At 45.4% G+C, this 25,027-nt stretch overlaps 1 protein-coding gene across 5 annotated transcripts in view; it reads left to right on the top strand.

Annotated features, from left to right (window-relative positions):
- slc19a1 (solute carrier family 19 member 1) overlaps positions 1-25,027 on the top strand; it is a 53,810-nt gene that overhangs the window by 2,802 nt on the left and 25,981 nt on the right. For 3 of the 5 annotated variants that reach the window (XM_069934186.1, XM_069934182.1, XM_069934183.1), the window contains exons 2-3: positions 14,174-14,774; positions 17,951-18,121. In XM_069934186.1, the coding sequence (XP_069790287.1) occupies positions 14,174-14,774; positions 17,951-18,121 (772 nt within the window). Of the gene's footprint in view, positions 1-7,198; positions 9,918-11,220; positions 11,332-14,173; positions 14,775-17,950; positions 18,122-25,027 lie in introns of those variants that run through there. The other 2 variants (XM_069934185.1, XM_069934184.1) reach the window with 2 other exon arrangements.

The raw sequence follows: 25,027 nt of genomic DNA, 5'->3' as shown, positions 1-25,027 counted from the left end.
TATACTCAGCTCCCCTCTCTCTCTTACATATGCAGACTACCTCCTCCCCTTCTTGGTTGTCCTCTCTCTGCTTCTCTTTCTGAGACACACACACAACACCCTCCATCCTCCTTCTGCTTCCCCTCAGTCTCTCACACATGCATGCACATGCACTCAATCCCTTCCCCATCTCTTCTGCACCCTCACACCCTTTGACCACCCACCTCCTTTCCCTCCTCCCTCTCTGACTGAACAATCTGCAGGTCCCACCCAAACATCTGTGGTTCCAAGTACATTAAGTGCCTGAGGTCAGGATCAAACCTTAAGGTGACGAGAGTGCAGGGATTTGAGTGAAGAGGCAGGGGTGTGAATTGAAAGGATTCTTCTGATGGACTGTGGTAGTCTAGATAGGCCAAATGGCCTTTTGTGTGGCATTTACTGATTGTGAACTTTTCTGTATTTGTTACATAAACTGGTTAAAGTGAGACTGGAGTCAAAGAATTGTGAAATCTTTGCACACATCTTACTAGATTGGTTTCAAATGAGTGCCAATGTTTATCGAACAATTTAATTCTGGGCTGTTTTTGTTTCCTCTCTATTAAATGCAAATTATTTTGCCCAAATAAGCTTGATCTTGCTACGTTAGACATTTTCAGTGACAATTCTGGGTCAAGTAGAAACAGCATGTGACCCCTGCTCCCAAACTTATGCAGCGATACCTGTGCTGCTGATCAACCCACAGCTGCCATCGTGTCGGTCCATTGGAAATGGTGGGCACACACAAAACAGGCCCTCTCTCACCACTCACCCTTCCCCCCCTCACCCCCAATCTTGCAGCCAGCTGGTCTTTGCTGCAGGCCTGAAATGATGCAGCAAAGGGTGCTGATTTTCTATAGCTCTTCCAAGCAGGAGACCTGCAGCTCCTGCCGTAATGCCCCTCTCTTGGTGCTGCTTCCTGCGTCTCTGTGTGTGCTGGAGACCTGTCGTGGATTGTGGTGGCCCAGCGTCAAAGCCGCACACACAGTCGGGGTGGAGATGGTGATGAGATCCTACTGTGATAGACACAAGTACAATGTATACATGCAACCAGGTGCCAGCAAAGGAGCATAAATTAAATTACCACAAAAGTGAGGTTACAATATTTGTATTATATTTTGGTCGACTTGGAATATTTTGTGTCCTTTCCCTGTTTTTGTGTGTCTTGCTAGTCATCAAACATGATTTGACTGCATTGTGGGGAGAGGGGACATGTTCACTTGGTGGAATGGATATGGCTCTCTCAGCCTCGATGCAAACTCCATGAAGTTATGCTAATCCCACTGAAATAGGCTTGCCACCTCTCTGACCCCAGTCCAGTTATTGTTTTTAATGAGCTGCATTCCCTGTTGTATAGGATTAGGCAGAAGCTTCATTAGTAACTCCATGGGAACTCTGCAGCATTCCATTTATGTAAAGTCACCTAGAACACCTGACACTTAACTATGTGGCATGGAACTACACAGTGCAGATACAATGCAGAAAATGTAATGCTGAGTCGGGAGTTTATCATCATACACATAAGTGCAAAGTACAAATGCATAGAAATTCTTGCTTGCTGCAGTTGTATGTGTACATAAGTACACGTACAATCAGTGACTATCGGAGAGTATGGTTCACATAGTGGTTAGCACAACACTATTACAGCGCCAGCGACCTGGGTTCGAGTCCGGCGCTGTCTGCAAAGAGTGTGTACATTCTCTCTATATCTGCGTGGGTTTCTCTGGGTGTTCTGTGGTTTCTTCCCTTGTTCCAAAGTTGGTTAATCGGTCACATTGGTAAATTTAAGCAGCGCTGGCTCATTGACCACAAAGGCTTGATACTGTGCTGTATCTCCAAATTTAAATTTAAATGTTTTTTTAATTAAAAGGTTTTGCATTATACGACACAGAAACATGGCCCACGTGCATTTACCATATTTCCTCTCTCATACCATATTACCCACAGTGATGTTTGGTTCCTGTCAGTCCGTTGATCATCTTCACCTCCGCCTTGCCCAGTGAGTTTCACTTTCCAGACATGGGTGTCTCCCGACTTGATTCCTTGTTGGCTTTGGGCCCTAATTTTGATTTTCCCCACCCCTCCACAAATAGTGACCTCTTCTCAAAACCCAACCCTCTTGTGTTTCTGTCAGTTCATCTCTCATCCTTTGAGTCTGCAGAAAGGGTCCTGACCCGAAATATCGAATGACTCTTTCTCCCCACGGATGTTGCTTGTTCTCAGCTTCTCTTGGTTCACTCATCTCGTACTCTTTTGAATGCATCTGTTGCCTCCAGCCAATAATCTTTGGATCATTCTTGTAACCTTTTTTTGTGCACTTCCGCCAGTGTCATTGTATATTTAAAAATATAATGTAGAGAGTAAATGGATGGGCATTTGGAAGGATGTCGATTTAAAAACAAAACCCTTTTATGTCTTGTTCTTGAGGGCGTCAAGCAGAATGGAGGGGAATGTTCTAAAATGGGTCTTTGGTGATGTGGAGGGGTGGAGAAGAGGTGGGTGTCAGGTTTTGTGGAGATGTTCCATACCATGAAAGATGTTGACAGAGTAGAGAGACGAAGCTATTGTTTATGGCAACCAGAGACCTGGGTTTGATGAACGCTGAGAGGAATGATATATTTTTGACCAAGCAAGTTGAGATCTAGAAATTGGATTCAGAATTTATTTTTAGAAACAGGATTTATTGTCATGAACAAGTCATGAAATTTAGTGTTTGCTACAGCATTACAGTGCAAACATACATATTATAATCATCTTAAAACATTACTATAAAAAAAAATAGTAATGCATGAAAAGTAAGGCCGTGTCTTTGGTTCATTGACTATTCAGGAATCTGACGGCAGCGGGGAAGAAGCTGATCTTGTGCCGCTGAATGTTCGACTTTAGGATCCTGTACCTTTTTCCCACTGATAGCAGAGTGAAGAGAGCATGGGCTGGGTGGTGGGGGTCTTTGAGGATAGAGGCTACTTTTTTAAGACACTGCCTCATGTAGATGTCCTCGATTAAGTGGTGTCTGGTGCCTGTGATGTCGCAGGCCAAGTTAACAACCCTCTGGAGTTTATTATTGTCCTGAGAGTTGGAGCATCCCTACCAGGCTGTGATGCAACCAGTAAGAATGCTCTCCTTGGTACACCTGTAGAAGTTTACAGGAGTCTTCGGTGTCATACCGAACAGCCTTAGACACCTCACAAAGTATAGCCGGTGGCGACCCTTCTTTGAGATTGTATCAACATGGAGGCTCCAGGACAAATCCTTAGAGATGTTCACACCCAGGAATTTGAAGTTCTTGACCCTCTCCACTAGTGAGCCCTTGATGAGGATTGGGTCGTGTTCTCCAACTTCCTCCTGATGTCCTCAATCATCTCCTTGGATTTGCTGACGCTGAGCACAAGGTTGTTATCGTTACACTATTCAACGAGCTGATCTGTCTCCCTCCTTCACGTTTCTTCATTGCCGTTTGAGACTCTGCCGACAACTGTAATGTCCTCGGAAAACTTGTAGGTAGCATTGGAATTGTGCCTGACCACACAGTCATGGGTGTATAACGAGTAGAGCAGTGGACTAAGCACGCATCCTTGGGGTGTGCCTGTGTTGATAATCAGTGAGGAGAAGACATTGTTTCCAATTTGTACTAATATGGTCTTCCAATGAGAAAGTCAAGGATCCAGTTGCAGAGGGGGATTCAGAGGGCTAGAGTTTGTAGGTTCTTGACCAACCCTGGGGAATAATGGTATTGAAGGCCAAGCTGTAGTCGATGAAGAGCAACCTTATGTATGAATTGCTGTGTGCGAGGTGATCCAGAGCTGAGTGGAGAGCCAGCAATATTGCATCTGCTGTGGAGCAGTTGTGATGATGGGCTAATTGGAGTGGGTCCAGATCTTTACTTAGGTACATGTTAATTCTGGCCATGACCAGCCTCTCGAAGCATTTCATCACAGTAGAAGTTAGTGCTACAGTTGCTTGCTTAAATTTACTCCTATGGCTGTGCAATTTTTCTGGGTTCCAGGGCAAAGGTGCCTAACTAGAGATTTCAATGAAATGCATGGAGCAGAAAAAAACAATTAATTGTGTTTCTAAATTTGTGGAAATTACCTCGGTGAGGCAAATATAAGGCAGCAAACTTTACCTGAAATGGTACCTATGGGGAGAGTGAGTAACTCACCAAGTCCTCGTGTGAATGTGGGAAGCGTCAGCAAAGGAGAATGTTGGATAAGTTCTGGAAGGCGGACATTCTCTGTAGAGATGGTTTTGAGGCCCAGTGGCCAGGGCTTGGAGATGAGGGGCAATTGGAGTTTCCCTGGGGGTTAGGGCTAATATTTATCTTTAACCTGCCATTAACACAGTGATACTTGTGGATACTCAATGAATTTTCCATTGCAGTGACAAGTTTTCAAAGTGCTGATTGTAAGGAGTTTGTATGTTCTTCCTGTGACCTGTGTGGGTTTTCCCTGGTGCTCCAGTTTCCTCCCACATTCTGAAAACATGCAGGGTTGTTAGATTAATTGGGTGGCACAGGTTTCAATGGCTGGAATTGGCTTCTTCCTTATACTGTTCTCCCAGTATTGGGAATCTCGATAGTTCAGCATCAGGGTCACTGTTGCCGTGTAGCGTGCTTACTGTCCCACTTCCCATGTTCTCATGAAACTTCATTGGAAAAATTATCCCGCTGTGCGATAGTTTTCTTCTTTTAAAAATAAAAGTGGGAGTGTATCTCTCCGAATGGAGAGGGGAGGGAAGGGGGTGGGGAGATGGAGGAAAGGAGACTGATGGACTGGGAAAGACAGAGACTTGTCCAAGGGGTTTAACAGAAACAGGAGAGGTCAATATTAATGCCGTCTGGTTAGTGAGTGCCTAGACAGAATATTGGGTGTTCCTCCAATTTGTGGGTAGACTGGCAGTGCATGAGGCATAGACATGTTGGTATGGGAATGGTGTGTGGAATTAAAATGGTTGGTCACTGGCTCCACTGTTCCCTCTAAGTTGGCTGCAAGTGCGCGCGCACACGTTTTGCAACCAGCACATCAAGGAAATGAATGGGTGCCTAAAGTTGCTCAAAGAATAGAATAAAATCTTAACTGAATACGTTACTTGGTAGAATGCCATCATACCTGTATGATATTAAAACATGCCAATACAGTTTTATTGGCCATGAGAAATAGGTTGTGCCAAAATGGTCTTGAAACAATTTCAAGTTTATATTTGCACAAGCATTCAGGGGCACATAGTTTTGTCATAGGAAAAAAATTTGCACAATGTAAGATTTTTGCGCACACTGACTGCTAAAAATGAGAGGGAACATTGACTGCAATTGAGCGAAAGTGCTCAATGAAACAATCTGCCTCTCCCTTTATCATTTTTCAGCTTTTTTTCCCTCACTCTCCAATCCATTTTCACCTATGACCTTTTATGCCTCCCTCTGCCCTTTCCTCCCTCCTCACCTCTCTCCCCACCCCCCCACCCCCCCCACCCCACCTGCCTGCTTATTCAGGCACCTGCCTGCTTTTTGTTCCTACCTTGTTGAAGGGCTCAGGCCCGAAATATTGGTTACTGTGATATAGCTGCTCTGTGATCCGCTGATTTTCTCCAGCACTTTTGTGCATCACTTAATAAAACATGAGCTCCAATCCAGGCAATATCCTGGTAAATATAACTTGCGATAGCCCTGAGAATCCACTAGTCCAGCCCCACCAAAATCCTGAGCATGCTGCATTATTGGGGCTGGCTGAGGGTGCTTTGGGATTTTGATCAGTCTCGTCTGGAACTTTGACCCTCCCCTTTCTCCTACCCATGCTGTCTGGATGCCAATTCATTTCATGTGCAAGTTTACTGTGGAAGAGAGATTAGTCTCATTTTAACGAGAGCAAATATTGATAACTGGTTAATGCAATGTGCTGCCGATTGAACTTAGTTTTTTTTTGTAAAAGCTGCATTGTCAATACTTTTTTTTGAGATTTTAAAGCATTTATTGTTCTCCAAGGAACAATCAAAAATAGACTTTTGAAGCAATGTAGATTTAGTTTTGTAAGCTAATGGGACTGATGTGGAAAGTACAAAGTTCCATGGTGTGTATATAAAACAGATGACTTGCCCTGGATCCACTTCCTAAGGGGTTTGAGGAGAGCTAGACAACTGGCCCCAAATTGACAACATTTTACAGAAGCATAATTGAGTCTACACTGTCTGGCTGCATCATTGGTAGCTACAAAGCATGGGTCCAGATTAAAATGATAGAAGATTGTTTTGAAGCTAGTTATTTTATTCCTTGTCAACGAATGAAAGAAAAATATAATGTTCCAACTAATTCCATTTGTTGTTATTGTCAAGTTAAAGCCTTTTTAATTGATAAATTAGGTCAAAGTTTAAGATTATCTAGACAATCCGAGGTAGAAATATTGCTTACTAAAGGAAGTATTAGTAAATTTATTTCAGAAAAGTATAAATTACTTCAAAGGAAAATGCCCAAATTAGATGTTTATAAATCAAGATTAAAGTGGGAAAGTGATTTGAGTAGAACAATAGATCAAGATGATTGGATAATGTTATGTAAAGATAATATGACTAAAATTATTAATGTAAGATACAGATTAGTACAATATTTTTTGCATCAATTATATTTAACACCTCAAAAATTAAAAAGATTTAATTTAATTTCTTCAGAGTTATGGTTTAGATGTCATAAAGATCTGGACACAAATTAAAGCATTTTTGGAGAAAGTGTTAAAGGTTAAACTTCCTTTAGATCCAATGTTATTTTTGTTGGGAAATATTAAAAGGTTTAGTTTAAAATTAAGGTTAACCATGTATCAAATTGAAATTTTACGATTGGCTTTGGCTGTTGTGAGGAAATGTGTGGCAATTACTTGGAAATCTAATATAGATTTGAGGATGCAGAGATGGCATACAGAAAAAATAACATAATTTACATGATAAATATAATTTATTTTTGAAAATATGGAGCTCTTTTTTTACAACATGTTGGTTTGAAAATTTAAGCTCTCAATAGCTCGTCCTGGTGGTGGTTCTCGGTTTCATGGCGGCGATTTGAATTTATATATTTACTTGATAATTCCTTTCTTCTTTCTTTTAGGTTATACACCACATGTATTTTCTTGTATATAATTCATTATTAATTTAATGTATTGTGGTTTTAAAATTTTAAATAAAATATTTAAAAAAAAATCTTTTCCCATGCACCAGTAGCCCAGAAACTAGATCTCGAAACCTCCATAAAGATATACCCCTCAGCCTCTCTCATTCTCAGGTAGAAACACCCAGCCTATCTAACCTCTCCCTATAACTCAACCCCTCCAATCCCAAGAACATCCTGGTGAATCTCTACATCTCTTCCAATTTCTCGATGTCCTTCCAATAGCTGGGTGACCAGAACTACACACAGTGCTTCAAGCTTTGTCTCATTAGGCCCTTTCAAACTGGCATGTAAAATGGGGGTTTGTCCGGTTAGCAGTCAGAAAGGATCCCGATCTATTGGAATCTAACCTGGTCCCCAACCTATCTTAGAGGTAGTCAGGGAACCCAGTTAAACTCACCTAGGTCACGTCCACAGGCGATTTTAACACTTATTCTGGTGACATCAGCGCTTGCATACATGCATCACTAGGTAGCCGGCGCTTGAACATCTGGCAGGACTTCCGGTGAGTACGTGATGCGCCATTTCAGGGGTGGGATCCCCCTTAAATCGCCAGGTTGGTGATTTAATGGGTCAATTTTCCCCTGCAATTTGAAAGGTGCTTCCAGCACATTTGCTCCAGTAATCGTACCCAGGTCCCAGGAGGGCTACCCAGGTGCAGCAACTTAAAAGAGGCTACTGACACCTCCAACTGGATCATGTTAATATTGACTTCTCGGGTTTCCATTAGCTCCCTCTTATCTATCCCTATGTCTCCTTTCCTCTAGCTCGCTCTTTCTCTCTCTCTCTATCTCTCTCTCTCTCTCTCTCTCTCTCTCTCTCTCTCTCTCTCGCTTTCTCTCTCTCTCTCTCTCTCTCTCTCTCTCTCTCTCTCTCTCTCTCTCTCTCTCGCTTTCTCGCTTCCGTGGAACTCTGAACCTGTATTCTACCACACTCCCCAGAACCTTGCCATTCACTATGTAAGTCCTGCCCTGGACTGGCTTCTCACATGTCAATGTTAAATTCTGTTGGCCTCTCCTTGGCCCACCTTCCCAAACTAATCATGGTCCTGTTGTAAACTTGGATGTATCCTTCCACACTGACTACTGCACCACTAATTCTGAGGCCATCTGCAAATTTACATCATGGAAATGGGTCCTTTATCCAAAATTATTTTGCTGATCTAAACTAGTTCCATATTTGACCAATATGTCTCTAAACCTCTCATATCCACGTACTTGCTGTAATTGTACCTATCTCTTATCATTTCCTCTGACAGCTTGTTCCATGAACCCATCATTGTTAGTGTGAGAAGGTCCCCTGTTAAAACCTTCCCTTCTCACCTTAAATCTGTGCCCTCCAGTTTTAGATTCCCCTACCTTGGGTAAAAGATGGTCTATAACAGTGGCAACCTATTTCAATTCCCCACTCCACTCCCATGTTGACATCTCTGTCCTTGGGCTTTCTTGACTATTAAGGGACCAAGTGTTAAGGGACCAAGTGTTAAGGGACCAAGTGCACTCCAAGGAACTTGATACTCTTGACAACCTCAACGGTGGAGTCATCACTGATCAGCGGAGTGTGGTCCCCCTCGACACTGTGATTGTTGTGCAGTACTCAAAGGACAAACTCCGAGGGCACCCAGCAGCTCTAGGAAGAAAAGAGTAATCAACATTTGGGCCTAAGCCCTTTATTAAGGTAAAGGATGGGGAGCTGGAGGAAAGGAGACCTGGAGATCGGCAAAGGGAGAGACTCTGAGGAGGAGTTTAACAGAAGCTGGAGAAATTGACGTTAATGCCATCTGGTTGGAGAGTGCCCAGATAGAATTTCCTTGTGAACCTTTTCTGCATCCTCCTGTAGTGTGGCAACAGAACAGTACTCAACACTCTAGGTGTGGAATGACCAATGCTCTGTACAACCATATTCTGGGGGCCCAACCCTTGCCACAACTGATGAAGGCAAGCATGTAACCCCAAGGTCTCTCTGTTCTACAATGCTCCCCAGAGTCCCGCCTTTCACTGTCTTTCCTTGATTAAAGTTGCCACGATCTATCATTTTGCATTTGCTTCAGTTAAATTCAATTTGCTATTTCTTAGCTCAGCTCCCCAGATGATCTGGACTCTGTTTTAACCTTAAACAACCCTCCTTCACTGTCCACAATATCACCCAATTTTGGTGCATTTGGCAAACTTAAGACTTATTGAAGAGGTATGGGAACTTTACCATCATATCTCAGCTAACTCGTCCCACACATACCCATAATATTCATGGCCTGAGCTTTAGACTTAGCCACAACACTCAGACCTGATGTGAAATTAAGTGGATGGGAGTGGGATTCTGACACACTTTTTGTTCTGTGTCGCATTTTCTGTGTCCGACAGGAAATGAAACGATAGGGGAGATTGACTGCGCAGAAATGTGCAGCTTCCAGATGAACCTTGGTGAATCTGCTGTGGAAGAATCCTTGTGTAATAGTTGACAGAATGAATGAAGGTTGGTGTGAAGACTGTGGAGATTATTAACCAACAATTGAATTGTGACATCTATGGACAGAGAGTTCCAAGCATGAGCCCATTTCCAAATAAAACTCATCAAAATAGAATATGGATCAAAGGTCCCATTCTTGATCCCAATGTATAAAATGAATTTTATTCTCTGCAACAAACAGTAGCTATTTGTTTAACCTCTGTTGCTGCCCATATAAATCTAACAATTGCTATCCATTCTGTATTCAGAAGCAATTCAAAGCTGCTCAAAGTGGTGTCATCCAAATCAGGTGATCCTGCCTTCTTTCACTTCTGTTTATAAGGTCTTCCCCACCCCCCCTCTCTCCCCCTACCTCCCCTCCCCCCTTCTCTCTCCCCTTTGTTTTCTCTTTCAACACAATGCCATCTTCTCTGAGCCTTTGGCATGGCTGACCACACCATTCGTGCATCCTGCCTCCCTTCTGTTGTTTGGGCTGCTTCTGCTCTTTGCCATCCAGTCCATCTTCATTCGTGACTCCTCTCTCACCTTGTCTGAACTCTAGAGTCTCCCAAGGGTGCAGTGCAGCCCCCTCTGCCTGAACCTCGAGGTAGGACCGCAGACTGCTAGCATGTTGGCATGGATGCATTGAGCCTATGGGCTGTTTCCACGAAAGACTAACAAATTCAGTGTGAGTGATCCATTACTCCTGGCGATCCCTTTGTGTCGTTATGACTCATCCTGGATGAACTATTCTCTGCCTCTAAATACCTGATTTCGATCTGCCTCCTGATGTCCTGGGCTCAACCAGTCTGGTTAGTTGATCGACCTGTATTTTACACCTCTAAAATCTATTCTCACAGTGTAGCACCCTTTACTGTCCGTGGATGCTGCGTGACCTGCTGAGTTTCTCCAGCATGATTGAGTATTGCACTCGATGATAATGAGTTTGTTGTGAAATTCATTGCACAATGTGCATACACACTGAAGTTCTTACTTGCTGCAGTTGAACGGATACTTTGTTTAAAATAACATCAAAAAACAATAGTATGCTTAATTGAATTAAAAAGGGACAATAGATTTTTAAAAATCGATGATAAATATTCAGTTATCTTTGTGTATAAACAAATGATTTGCAATAGTGCAGACAGTCCTTTTGTGGGGTTGGAGCGGTCCCTGATTAGCCTAACAAGGGGAGGCACAAGAGCCTGATCGCTGTTGAAAATAAACTGTTCTTGAACTGAGAGGATCTCAGTAGGTCTCGCAATGTCCTGAAGAAGTCGAGGTATATTTCTGTTTTGGGCCTGAGCCCTTCCTCCAGGTATGAGTGAAAGCAGGAGGGTGCCCGAATGAAAGAAATGGCAGGGGGAGGAGTACAGACTGACGGACGATTGAATGTGTTAAGAGGACTGGAGAGAGGAAAGGTGAGAAGTGATTGGATGTGGGGGGGGGGGGGAAATGGGGGTGTTGGCTCTATGATCTCAGAACTGGGGTGAAGAAGACAGATGAGACCTTTTTTTATGGTGAAATCCCACTTTATAGCTGGCTCCAGTGGGGGAACAAAAGACGATTTTACCTTTTATGGTGACAACATCCCACATCCCCTTTATGCACAGCTGAGTCAGGAGGCGGCTTCCAGAACTGAAGGAGGTGGGCGAGTGGTGCAGTAGCATCGCCCGCCACCATGACGTGAAAACATACACTCCGAGAAGGAAAAGTGGGCTATGGTAAGCACTGAAATTGCGCCTCCCCCTCCAACCCCTGTTAAAACTTACTTTCTTCCAGGGGTAACAACACATGGATGAAGGAAAAGGTTCTTTACTTTAAAAGTGTTGCAAACGGCATTCCACTCTCTCAATTCCTCCGTCTCTGTTGCAGGAGAAGACCTTCCATGCCAGATCATCAGAGATGTCCTCCTTCTTCAAACAATGTGGCATTCGCTCTACCATCATTAACTCCACTCCCTCCATGGCTCCCTCATTCACTCCTCCCTAACCATCAATCGTCCCCATGGCACCTACCCCTGTGACCACAGGAGATGCTCCACTTGTGCCCACACCTCCTCCCTCACCACCACTTGGGTCCCAAACAGTCCTTCTAAGTGAAGCAACTCGTATGAATCTGCAGGGGTCATCTACTGCTTCCATTGTGGACTCCTCATCATCGAAGAGACTGGGGGGAGACTGGGAGATCACTTTGTTGAGCACCTCAGCGCTGACCGCCACAATAGCAGGATCTCCCAGTGGCCACCCATTTCAATTCCCTGCCCCATTCCCTTGCTGAAATGTCTTTCCATGTTCTCATGCACTTCCAGACAAATTGGAGGAACAACCCCTTGAATAGGTGGTACCTATCTTATCCAGCGCTCTGTGGTCTGCCAACTTCCATATCCACATCTCATTTTGTGTGTATTCCTTCCCCTGCCATTTCTATTATTCAGGCACCTGTCTGGTTTTTCTCATACCTTGAAGAAGGGCTCAGGCCCGAAATGTCAGTAATGTATCTTTATCTCCTCTGGACGCTGCAAACCTACTTAGTTCTTCCAACATTTTTGTGTTTTTACTCCAATCACAGCATTTTCAGACTTTCGTGTTTCCCTTGAACCTAGAGGTGCTGGTCTTCAAGTTTCTGTACCTTCTTCCTGAAGGTAACGGTGAGGAGAGGCTGTGACCAGGGTGATGGAAGTGCTTTATAATGTTGGCTGCCTTCTTGAGGCAGCATCTCACATAGATGTCTGCAATGGATAGGAAGTCAGAGCCTATGATGGACCTGACTATAAATCATCATTCAGGTGCCTTGTCGTTTGGTATGGGCGATCATGTCTCTCCATCTGTCATGACCCTCCGAATTGTAGTTGTTTGCTCTCCTGTTCTCCTTAGGTGAAGGCTCCATCTTTGAGCTGAGACCGCAATCGATGTTGAGTTCATGATTAAATATGGGGAAAATACTGAAGTGGTTCCCCATTGCTTTCTTCAGTTGCAGTGTCCGTACTGGACGGGTAACCCTGGCCATTGATCAATAGATTTATCTGCCCAATGTTTTTAGTTTTACAACCATAAATACCAATTTGTAGAATCTGCCTATTTAAAAAAAAAATAATAAAAAAAAATCCCTCATCTGCAATCCGTGACTTCTCGTGACCCTAATTAGGAGGCTAAACAGGTACTACACCTTGTCCAAGGGTGACTGTAGGCTATCGGACAGGAGTGCCTTACACCTCCTTATGCTGAGCACACAGCCCATAAGCCCGTGCTGCCCAATTAACCTACAACCTCCGGTACGTTTTGAATGGTGGGAGGAAACCAGAGCCCCCGGGGAAAACCCACGCAGACACAGAGAATGTACCAATTTCTTACAGACAGCATGGGATTTGAACCCCATTCTTGATCGCTGTCGCTGTAACTGCGTACCTACGTCTGGAGCTGCCTTCCTGGGCAGTTGAATACGATAGGCTGTTCTGTGAATAGACCAGTTGGAGCTCACGTATAGAACAAAAAGTAAGTGCAAAATGAGCGATCAGGTGGTGCAAAGCCTGCACAATTTTACTAGAGGTTCAGTAAGGAGTCTGATGATGGTGGGAAAGAATCTGTCCTTGAATCTGGTTGAGCGAGATCTCACACACATGACTCTTTTTCCCAATGGGAGAGAGAAAGAGCAGACTCCACACAGACAGCATCAAACCGGAAGTCTATACAGAGGATCATCAAAATGCCCAGAAGATTACTGGAGTCTCCCTTTGTTAACAACATTCACCAGGATGTTTTAAGCCACCTTAAATAGCACTCAAAGATTTATAGAAGATCCCTTCCATCCAGCCCACAGTATCTTTGACCCATTACCATCAAGAGGAGGGGCAGGAGGCATCCAAGTCAGTACTGCCAGGCTGGGAAATAGCTTTTTTCTGCAGGCAATGAGATCAATGAACTGAGTAAATCATTCCAAAATATCTTCTATATATTTATTTATTTATTTTAAAGTGTATCTCTATGTATATGTGATTAACACCCTGAATATATTCGTGTAGTAGTCGATCCCATATAAAATTTAACGCCCAATTTTTGGACCCGCCCATCCGAGCACCCGGCGCCCCAACTGTGGACCTTCGCCCTGGCCACATACCCATTCGAGCTCCTGATGCCCTGAACGTGCGTCCTCACTCCAGCTACCATACCTCCGGAGCTCCCGAAACCCCGACCGCGGATCCTCGCCCCAGCCGCCCACCCATCCGAGCTCCCGATACCCAGAACACGGACATCACCCAGACCTGGCCATCTGGGCTCCCGACGCGTTAATCGGCCCAGGTACTTACCACAGTCAAAAGGCATACCTGTATAAAAGTTGACCCCCCCCCCACTCCTACCCAAATTTGATCTGAAAAATTGGTCCCCAGAACTCGACTATTGCATGAATACATACTGTGTGTGCTGTGCATGTGGTCCGGAGAAACTTTGTTTCATCTGGTTGCCTATGTACAATCAGGTGATACTAAACTTGATTTTTTTTTTGATGATCCTTGAAACTGGTTTATAAAAACAACTCTTCCTTTGACTTTGTTTCTGCTGTCTCCAGGTCACGAATGAAATCACGCCAGTTCTGTCCTATTCCTACATGTCGGTGCTGGTGCCCATCTTCCTGCTGACAGACTACCTGCGCTACAAGCCGGTGCTCATCCTGCAGAGCCTCAGTCACGTGGCCATCTGGATACTCCTGCTGTTTGGGACCACGGTGTTGCAGATGCAGTTCATGGAGTTCTTCTACGGCATCACCATGGCCGCCAGAGTGGCATACTCCTCCTACATCTTCACCCTGGTCACTCCCAAGTCATACCAGAAGGTGGCCAGCTACTCTCGGTCCTCCGTCCTGCTGGGGGTTTTCGTCAGCTCCGTGCTGGGACAGCTCTTCATCACCCTGGCCAACATGCCCTTCTGCACTTTGAACTACATCTCCCTGGGGTGCGTGATCTTCGCCTTCACCCTCACCCTGTTCCTAAAAAGGCCTAAGCGGACCATGTTCTTCAACCAGAAGGTCCCACAGGCCAATGGCAGCGTCATGTATGAGGTGGATGCCATAGAACCGACCTCCGTGGCGCTGGTCGACCAGAAGATCAAAGCCCGGAGGAAATGGGACTGGCGCGAGACGGCGCTGGTGAAAATGATCATGGAGCTCAAAAGTTAGTGGACGCTGTCTACCTTTTGCAGAGTCCATGAGATGGGAGCGCAAAGTCTACTCTGCCCCTCCTGGCAATGCTTAGGGTGTGCCACAGTGTCCTCTCAGATTCGAATGGTGGTTGTAAACCCAGGTCCCCCTCTCTTCCCTCTTTCCCTGTCTCCCCTCCTCCCTCCCTCCGTCTCCCCTCCTCCCTCCCTCCGTCTCCCCTCCTCCCTCCCTCCGTCTCCCCTCCTCCCTCCCTCCGTCTCCCCTCCTCCCTCCGTCTCCCCTCCTCCCTCCGTCTCCCCTCCTCCCTCCGTCTCCCTTCCTCCCTCCGTCTCCCCTCCTCCCTCCGTCTCCCCTCCTCCCTCCGTCTCCCCTCCTCCCTCCGTCTCCCCTCCTCCCTCCGTCTCCCCTCCTCCCTCCGTCTCCCCTCCTCCCTCCGTCTCCCCTCCCTCCGTCTCCCCTCCTCCCTCCGTCTCCCCTCCTCCCTCCGACAAGCCTCCTCCTTCCGTCTCCCCTCCTCCCTCGCCCCCCCTTCCGCCTCGCCCCCCCCTTCCGCCTCGCCCCACCTTCCGCCTCGCCCCCCCTTCCGCCTCGCCCCCCCTTCCGCCTCGCCCCCCCTTCCGCCTCGCCCCCCCTTCCGCCTCGCCCCCCCTTCCGCCTCGCCCCCCCCTTCCGCCTCGCCCCCCCTTCCGCCTCGCCCCCCCTTCCGCCTCGCCCCCCCTTCCGCATCGCCCCCCCTTCCGCCTCGCCCCCCCTTCCGCCTCGCCCCCCCCCTTCCGCCTCGCCCCCCCCTTCCGCTTCATCCCCGCATTTCTTCTCTCCCCCTTCTCACCTCACCCCTCCTTCCAGTGGCTTTTTCAGGATGTTTCCTTTTGCCTACAGCTGCCTCCATTTGTATGCCCCCTAATCCTACCTGCACACTCCCTCAATCGATGGGCAGCAGACCAGTTTATGCTTTCCCAATTGGATGATTAGCACATTTTGAACTCCACCTCAGAAATGATTTATGGAGCCCACAACTTGCCAGCACCTTGGTTCACTGGGGTGGGATGTTGTGCAAGCGCGACTTGCTGAATCGCTAGCACTCAAAAGATAAACTTTCCTCAGTGTCGAATCTGGCGGAATAGGAGGCAAGCCAGTGTTTTTTAAACCTAATTAATTATGCAGCACCGTGCCTGTCCATTAACTCCCACTACTAATGCAATAACTTGCTGAATGCCGTGCACAAACCTGCTTGACAAACTCAGCAGGTCACGCAGCATCCATAGGGGGTGATGGGTTTACGTGGGTTTCCCGTTACTTCCTGTAGATGCTGCGTGGCCTGTCGAGTTTCTCCAGCGTGCTTGTGTACTGCACTTGACCCCAGCATCTGCGGACTTTCCTGTTTAACTCGTGCAGAGCACAGATGTACTGGAAAAACCTGGCAGATCATGCAGCATCCATAGGGAGTCGAGAGTAACCAATGTTTCAGGCCTGAGCCCTTTGAGCAAAAAGCAAACAGGCACCTGAATAAAACTGAGGATGAGAGGAGAAGAGAGAAGGGGAGGGAGGAAGGATCAGGGGGAAGAGTCCAGGCTGATAGTATATGGGTGGATATGGGTTGGAGGGTAGAAGAGAAAAAATGCTGTGAAGTGGTAGGAGGAGGGGGTAGCTCTCTGAATGGAGAGGAAAGGTAAGGGATTGGGGAGCTGGAGGATAGGGGAGAGAGAGGGATAGGGAAAGAGAGAGACTTAGGGGAGGGGTTTTAGGGAAACTAGGTTAGTCAAGTTTAATGGTGTCCGGTTGGAGAGTCCTGAGACAGAATATTAGGTGTTGTTCCTCCAATTTCCAGGTAGCTTCGGTCTGGCAGTCAGTGGCGGATTAACCATTAGGCTGAGTCTGTTTAAGCCTTGAGGCCCAGAAGGGACGGGGGCCCCAAGAACAAAAAAAAGGGAATGGGGGCCTTGGACTCTACAATGCTTTGACCCCAAAAGTTCAATCGACTCTCGGGCATTTATCAGCCCCATTTCTACTGCCTGCCATTTTTTCAACTCCTTGGATAGTCCCATCAACCCCCAGGGGTCAAAACTGACCACTTTGGAGACCCCCTACTTCATTCTTTTCAATGAAGGGTGGGGCAGGGGGGGGCAAGGTAGGGGGGAGCTCAGCCTCGGGGCCTGGTTGGTCATTAATCTGCCACTGCTGCAGTGCATGAAGCCATGAGCAGACATGTCAGTGTGGGAATGGTGTGTGGAATTAAAGTGGTTGGTCACTCACAAATCCCCGTTATTGCAGCGGACTGAGCAAATGTGCTCAATAAAATGATCTCCCAAGCTGGGTCCAGCCTTTCCAATGCAGAGGAGGCCACAATGGGAGCATCGGATGTAGAAGTGACCCCTGCAGATTAACTTGTATCCTGGTGAATGTTGGTTAAACATTGGCCAGGACTTGAATGCTCTTCAAACGAGGCTCCACCAACTTCTACAGTCCCTCAACACTAGCCGACAGGGACCCCAGACTAGAATCCCTGCCTTCTGACTCATCAATCATCCCATTGGATGAGCAATGTGCAACTGATAATTATTATTAGTGGTTGATTTTAATAGTTTAAAAAAATATGAACAATGCACCATGGTAACAGGCCCTGGGCCAGATGCCCCAATTAACATGGAACATTACAACACAATACAAACCCTTCAGCCCATGATGCTGTGCTGATGTATATAAACCTGCTTAACAATCTAATCCTTCCCTACCCCGCACTCATAACCCTCACCTCCATGTGTCTGTCTTAAAGAGTTTTTTAAATATCCATATTGTACCAGCCTCCACCACCACCCCTGGCAGTGCATTGCAGGCACCTACTGTGCTCCTCCAAACTTTACTTCCCTCATGTTAAACAGATGTTTTCTGGTGTTTGTTACTGTTGCCCTGGGTAAAAGGTGCTGCCTGTCCACCTTATCTATGCCCCTCATAATCTTGTAGACACCTGTTAAGTGACCTCTCATCCTTCTTCGCTCCAAAGAGAAAACCCCCAGCTCTGTTATCTTGGTTTGCAAGACACATACTCCAATCTTGGTAGCATCCTGGCAAATCTCTTCCATACCCTCATCCCCACCGGACATTTTTTGGAGGGTGGGAGGAAACCAGAGTAGGTCCCATGACGTTGAGAGCGGCGTTGCTCTTTGCAAACCTTTGTTTCTCTTCATGCAGACACCGTGCGATCTCCACGTCTGAAGTTGTGGTCCCTCTGGTGGGTTTTCAACTCCACTGGCTATTACCTGGTGGTCTACTATGTACAGATCCTCTGGGACAACATCTATCCATCCAGGGAAAATAGGGGCGTCTACAACGGAGGTGTGGATGCAGTCGCAACACTACTTGGTAAGAAGAAAGGGTGTGCTTCCCCTCTGCTCTTGGGTCTGGGGGAGAGGTGACCCAGAATGAGGACGTTCTGCCTGTCCCGTTCTGAGAGAATTTTCAGATTAAAAGTGAGAGCAAAACAGAAAATGTTCAACAGCTCAGGGTCTCACACTTGAAATGGCACATCTCTGTAGGTGAACAAAGCTAGAGGGACGTAGCAGGTTCCATGCAAATGACCCAAACCTGTAGCCCATCCCCTGTTCTCCATTGATGTTTAATAAACTCCTTCTGAAAGTCTCATCCTCTTTACAATCCCAGACCTCCAACAGATGGGTCAAGCGTGACTTTCTTTCCATAAAACCTGAGCGTGGCAATTATAGTGCCAGCGACCCAAGTTCTAATCTGGCGGTATCTGTAAGGAGTTTGTATGTTCTCCACGTGTCTGCGTGGGTTTCCTCAGAGCGCTTCAGTTTCCTCCCACCGTTCAAAACTGATGGGAGTTGTAGGTTCATTGGGATATTTGGGTGGCACAGACTCATGGGCTGGGAAGGGCCTTTTACCGTGCTGTATGTCTAAATTTAAATTTAATTTTAAAGCACTCTGACTCTGCCCAGTCCCATTGTTCGTTTCTAAATTTCCTCTTGCCACTTCCTTGATCTTCCATTCTTGTATTTCCCCTACTCATTGCTGCCAAGCCAACTAGTATGAGGTTCCCTATGGTCTTCCTTTCCTAAAAAGCATTTGCTACCTTCCAGTCGGTGAGAACTGTTGTAGAATATAAGCTTTGGTATATCTTCTTGCCCTATTGCCACATCGTCCAAATTCTTGGGATGCAAGTTCCAAGGAGGTGTCAGCAATGAATTTCTGCATTTTATTGGTTCAACATCGAACATGGAAATCTACAGTGCAATCAGGCCCTTTGGCCCACAGTGCTGTGCCAACTCAAACAATTTCCCCATTGCATAACCCTCCATTTTTCTCAGTTCCATGAATCTACATAACAAGCTCTTTAAAAGATTCGATTGTAGCTGACTCCACAACCAGCTAGCAGCAGATTCCATGCGCCTACCACTCTCTGTGTGAAAACCTTACCTCTTGCATGGTCCTGCACTTAATCCCAAGCACCTTAAAACTATGCCCCTTCATGCTAGCTGTTTCAGTCCTGGAAAATAACTTCAGGCTGTCCACGTGATCAATGCCTCTCATCACATTATACATCTCTTTAGGTCACCCCTCATCCTCCATCGCTTCAAGGAGAAAAGACCAAGTTCACTCAAATGATCCTCATAAGACATGCTCTCCAATCCAGACAACATCCTTGTAAATCTTCTCTGCACTCTTTCTGCAGTTTCCACATCCTTCCTGTGTTGAGGTGACCAGAACTGAACACAATACTCCAAGTGGGCTCTGATCAAGTTCTTGATTATCTGATTTCTTTCAGTTAATCCCTCCCTCTCCACCGTTGTTTCCCATACTTTCTGCATCATCTTCTTTCTAAGGCACAACATTTTTATTTGACTTTCTCTTCCATTTCTTTCTTCCCTCTGTAATTTCTATTGCCCTGGTCTGTAAAGTGACACGTTACTTTTTCAAGAACAAGTTTATTTATCATCTGATTGTCATATTATAACCTGACGAAACAGCGTTCTCCGGTCCATGGTGGAAACACAGTTCAAAGGCACATAAAGACATATCACACATAGAGACAAATGATGCATATACACAGAATCTACATAGATGTCTTGCATACATATATTAAAAATAAATATTATTAATAAATAGTAGAGTCACGAGAGGTTGTTTTAGTAGTTCAGTGGTCCTTCTGCATTCTCACTGCCTGTGGGAAGAAGCTGTTCCTCAACCTGGCGGTTTCGGCTCTAACACTTCTGTATCTCTTTCCTGAAGGGAGTAGCTGGAAGATGCTCTGTGCGAGGTGGTAGGGGTTCTTACAGATTTTTGCTAGCTCTCTTTTAAACAACGATTCCGGTAAATTGCATAGAGGTGGGAGGAGATCTCAGTGATTCTCTCTGACCCGTTTATAGTCCTGTGGGTTGACATCTGATTTGATGCTTACAGAAACCATACCACACTGTGATGGAGCCAGCCAGGATGCTATCAATAGACCTCTGTAGAAAGTTGTTAGAATGGTGGCTGGTAGCCTTTTCTGCCTTAGCCTTCTAAGGAAGTGCAGTCGCTATTACTCCTTCCAGGATAAGTCACTTCTTAGATAGATTCTGAGGAACTGGATGCTCTCCACTCTCTCCACTCGTGTGGTGGAGGTGATCATCTTTGGTCTTCCCGAAGTCCATGATCCTTTTTGCTGATCTTTCCTAGTTTCCATGCGTCTGAAATCTTTTGCTGACTCCTTTGTCTCTCCTTACATTATTCTCATTTTCTTCTTTCCCCTCTATCTCCTTTGCTGAATTCGGAAGGTTTTCTAGTCCTCAGGCTCGCTGCTATTTTTGCCCGCATCATAACCCTTTTGGTCCAATGCCATACATTTGCTTGTTAACTATGGCTGCACCACATTCGTTTAAGGGGTAAGATTTTGTGCCTGAATTAACCATATACATTAATGTGTTAAATGTTTCCTACTTCATGTTTTCCATCTTATCTTTTTAATCCATAATTGCTGATGTCAAGCCTCTTCCCTTTGTTTTGTTTAGATTGAAGGAAATGGATTAAAAACAAAACACTATTTTAATATAAAAATTCTAAAGGTTCCTTTTACTAATTAATCCTTTCTAATCACAGAAGACTAGATCTCAAATAATTAGTTCTTCTGTATTGTGTAAATACTTTGTACCAACTGATGGGTCTATGTGAATTTGCCAGTTGGTTGAGATTGCATGTTGTGTGAATGGTGAACTAAACGCTAGGTGTGCCAATTTTAAACTTTCAAATTTTTTGCCCCTTTATTTTCTGTGATTTTTTTTGAGGTGGTTTGAGGCTGCCAGTTGCTTGAATTCCAGAAAACAGTGATTTTACTGCATTACACTTTTCACATGCTTTCCTGTTTATATGATTTAACTAAACCCCAACTATTGCTTAGGGATCCCCAAATCTTTTCTGCCTTGTTCTGCTCTGTCGCTCTCCCCAAAACTCATTCTGCTTGCCTTTCTGACCTCAGTTCCTTCATCTCCACCTGCTTTCGGGCACATCGGAGCCCAATTCTTTCCATGCTTAATTTTCTCCAAATCTTTTCCCTCGCACCTCACAAGTGGCCTCCACCTCGATAGACAGCAAGCATACTTGTGAGGATCTTCCCAAATTCCCTGGATTCAGGAATAGCCAAGGGGGACCAATAGGTGGAAAATGTAGTCTGAGGAAATAGGTAGAGAGAAAGTGTGCAACCACGAGGCAGGAGTGTTCAGGAAAAATGCTAGAATCTGTAATAATAGTAGAGTATAATCTTTGGAGAAGGCAGAATCGGTGCGCTTTTATGGAAGGGAAATTGTGTTTGGCATATTTGAAAAGTTTTAAAGAGCACAGCTAGCAGGATAAATAAAGGGGGCCAGTGGATTTGGTCTACCTCAATTTCCTTTTGATGAGGCACAGCAGAAAATATTGTTTTCCTCACGGTTTATTTTGGGTTTGGATGGAGGATTGGTTCAAAACCAGATGACTCGCAAGTTGCAGGAGAGGGAAGGGCTCCAAGGGGTTCATTTGCTGGCAGGATGGTGACTTCTATAGTTGATTCACCATGTAATGTATCGAAGATTCCTAAAATGCAAAGAGAGGAGGGCAAGCCAGGAGAAGGCAGGGAGATGTGGGCTACTCAGAGGATAAAGGTCCAGAAAGCAGAAGCAACTGTATAATGTTTTAATAAAACATGTAAGGCAGGAAGTCTCAAAATGCGGAATGTTCAGAAAGAGCCTGAAACCAGTAAACGGCCATATTCAGAGAGATTTGGATGTCCTTGAACATAAAACAAAAATGCAAGGACGGACAGTAAGCAAGCGATATGTTGACTAAACCATGAGCTATTGGAGGAACTTAGTGGGTCAGGCAGCGTCCACGGGTAGGAATGGTCAGCCAGTTTCCGGTAGAGACCCTTCATTGGGACTAAAGTGAGAAGGGTTGATATTAAGTATCTGAAGGGGGTAAATGGGCTAAAAGGTGATAGGGTATTGGTCAGAAGGTGGGAGAGGTGGAGAAGCAGGTGGAGGGTGAGACCACTACAAGTGGGGGAGAAGATGGAGAGAAACAAACACTTGGGTGCAGAAGAGATGTACACAGTGGAATCAGATAGAGATGGAGTTACCTTTGTTGGTGTGCTCATTGCAGTTGGACTTGAGTGAAGAGTAAGGATATCTTACTATAGTGGTACAGGGCTATGCAGAGTCTATCTTGGCATCTGTATTAAAGAGGATGCAGGTTGGCTCCTGGGTTTAGGGCAATAGTCCTCAACCATTTTCTTTCCACTCACATACCACTTTAAGTAATCCCTAAGCCATCGATGTTCTGTGATTAGTAAGGGATTGCTTAAGGTGGGACGTGAGCGGGAAGGGAATGTTGAGAATCACTGCTCTAGACCCAATTATTACTGAAATATTTTGCTTGAGAAAAATTGTCATTGGCCCATTTCCTTTGGAGTTAGGAAACCGTGCACATGACGAGTCAATTAGGGATGATTAAAACAGTGGTTTTCAAACTTTTTTTTCCACCCACATACCACCTTAACCAATCCCTGACTAATCCTTTACTTATCTCAGAGAATAGTTAAAGTGGAATGTGAGTGGAAAGAAAAGGGTTGAGAACCATTGGTTTGGGTTTTGTCTGGTGCGGAGAGATTGAGAATCATGGGTCCATTTTCACCAGAGCTTGGAAGAACGGAGGACAATTTCACTGAAGGAGGTTCTGAGAATTGGGAATCTAGATCATGGTCTCAGGATAAGGAGCCAGTGAAGTGAGGAAAGTTCTTGACACCAACACACATAAATCGTGGAAGGATGCAAATCCCCAGTCATTCAGCAAGTGTGTCGTTGGTAGGTGCTTTGGACACAAATTCAAGGTGCAGTGAGAAAAGCTGTCGTGACCATAAGACATTGGAGCAAAATTAAGCCATTCAGCCCATCGAGTCTGGTCAATCATTTGCATCATGGCTGATGTATTTTCCCTCTCAACCGCATTATCCTGACTTTTCTCTTTGATGCCCTTTACTAATCAAGAGCCTATCAATTTCTGCTTCAAATCTACCCGATGACTTGGCCTCCGCAGCCACCTGTGGCAATGAATTCCCTGGTCGAAGAAACATCCTCATCTCTCTTCTAAAGGGATCTCCATTCAAGACTTTCTTGAATGACTTAATCCTGCTCTTATTTTGTGTGATATTGTGTCCTTCCTGGGATTTAAGGCACCTTGACTTGTTCTGAGGCAGCGTTTAGTGTTATGGGAAAAGAAAGCTTTCTTTCAAGCTTATTCCTGACGAAGCACTCCGGCCCGAAACGTTCATTGCCTTTTGCTTCCCATGGATGCTGCGGTTGCTCCAACACTCTTGGGTGCTGCAGGCACACTCCTCCACTGATTTACTTCCTCAGCCCCCCCCTCCCCTCCCCCCACCCACCTGGAGCCAGCCTGCAGGTAACGTCTTGACATCTTCAATTTCTTGAAGCACCAGGTTTTTTATTTTGCAGAGTTGCACCTTGGAAAGATCCAAGTTATTCACTCCTAAATCTGGTCTCTGTTGCAATTGTGAGGTTGTCACTGGTCCAGGCAACTTGTTTACATCACTCACTGCCAGTCCAAGCAAAGCATTTAAGACCAGCAAACCCATTGATGGGAGAAAACACATTCACCCAATCCAAGGAATGATTTAGAACAACAAGCTCGTGGTGAGCATGGAAGGGTCGAAAATGCCAGGGCTCATAAACGCACAGATATAAAGATGCACTCCCTTGAAAAGTGATGACATTTCCATTTTCACTGCCCAGATTTAGATCCTGGGTGTAAACACATTATTTCCTGTTCCCAAAACAAATTCACGGAGCTGTGTTTGGCAAGATGCTCCTTGCTTTTTGGGATAAGCAACAGTCAAGTGTTAACAATGTGCAAACTTGCCCCTTTCTTCTTGGGTTGGAGTGTCAGGGCTACCCAAATGCGGCTGTTGTGATGTCAGAAGTTGGAGCTGCCACATCATGGACAGGGAGAAGCCTGTGAATTAAAAGACCAGGCAATCTGTTGTCTCGTTGGGGGAAGGGGTCAATTTATGTCGAGGAACTGGGGAGAGTTCCCCTGCCATTCTTGGAAATTTGTCACAGTCAGTTGTCATGGAGATATGCCCTTCGGCCTATTGTTCCTGCTGGCCATCAAATATACATCCATACAAATCCCCATTTTGTACCTTGGCAATTCAACTGCTGATCTGGATGGAGTCATAAATTACATCATGGAAACAGGCCCTTTGTCCCATTGAATTCATTCCAATCCATTTATAATAATCCCCCCTCCCTACCCCCACCCTGTGTTCCCCATAACTGCTCAGTTTCTACCTCCCTCCAGAGACAGTTTTCAAAGACAGATTAATCTCCAACCCACACAATGATGACTTAAATATTATGTTTGCCTGTATTCACCGGCCCCTCAGGAACTGAACTCCAGATTCCACACAAAATTCTTCCTCTAAATCTCCCATCTCTGATCTTAAACTGATGGCTTTTGTCACCTCTGTCAGGAGGTAAAGCCAATCATCTTCTATGCTCTCCTGTGTTTGTTGATTGGACTTTTCATAAGGTGCCTTGTTTAGTGTCCTAATGTGAAAGGTGTGCATCTGGTTTCTCTCTCTCTCTCTCTCTTTCTCTCTCTCTCTCTCTCTCCCCTCTCTCTCTCTCTCTCCTGCAGTTCTGTAACATGTAGGTCAGCACTTGACCTTGGTCTGTGGTGTTGAGACAAGTGGCTGTAATTGTCTGTAACCCATTCCTTGGGCTA

The sequence above is a fragment of the Narcine bancroftii genome, chromosome 4, assembly GCF_036971445.1.
Source record: "Narcine bancroftii isolate sNarBan1 chromosome 4, sNarBan1.hap1, whole genome shotgun sequence".
NCBI classification, from domain to species: Eukaryota; Metazoa; Chordata; class Chondrichthyes; order Torpediniformes; family Narcinidae; genus Narcine; species Narcine bancroftii.
The sequence above is the reverse complement of the archived record's forward strand: the minus strand, read 5'-3'. Positions and strand labels throughout refer to the sequence as shown.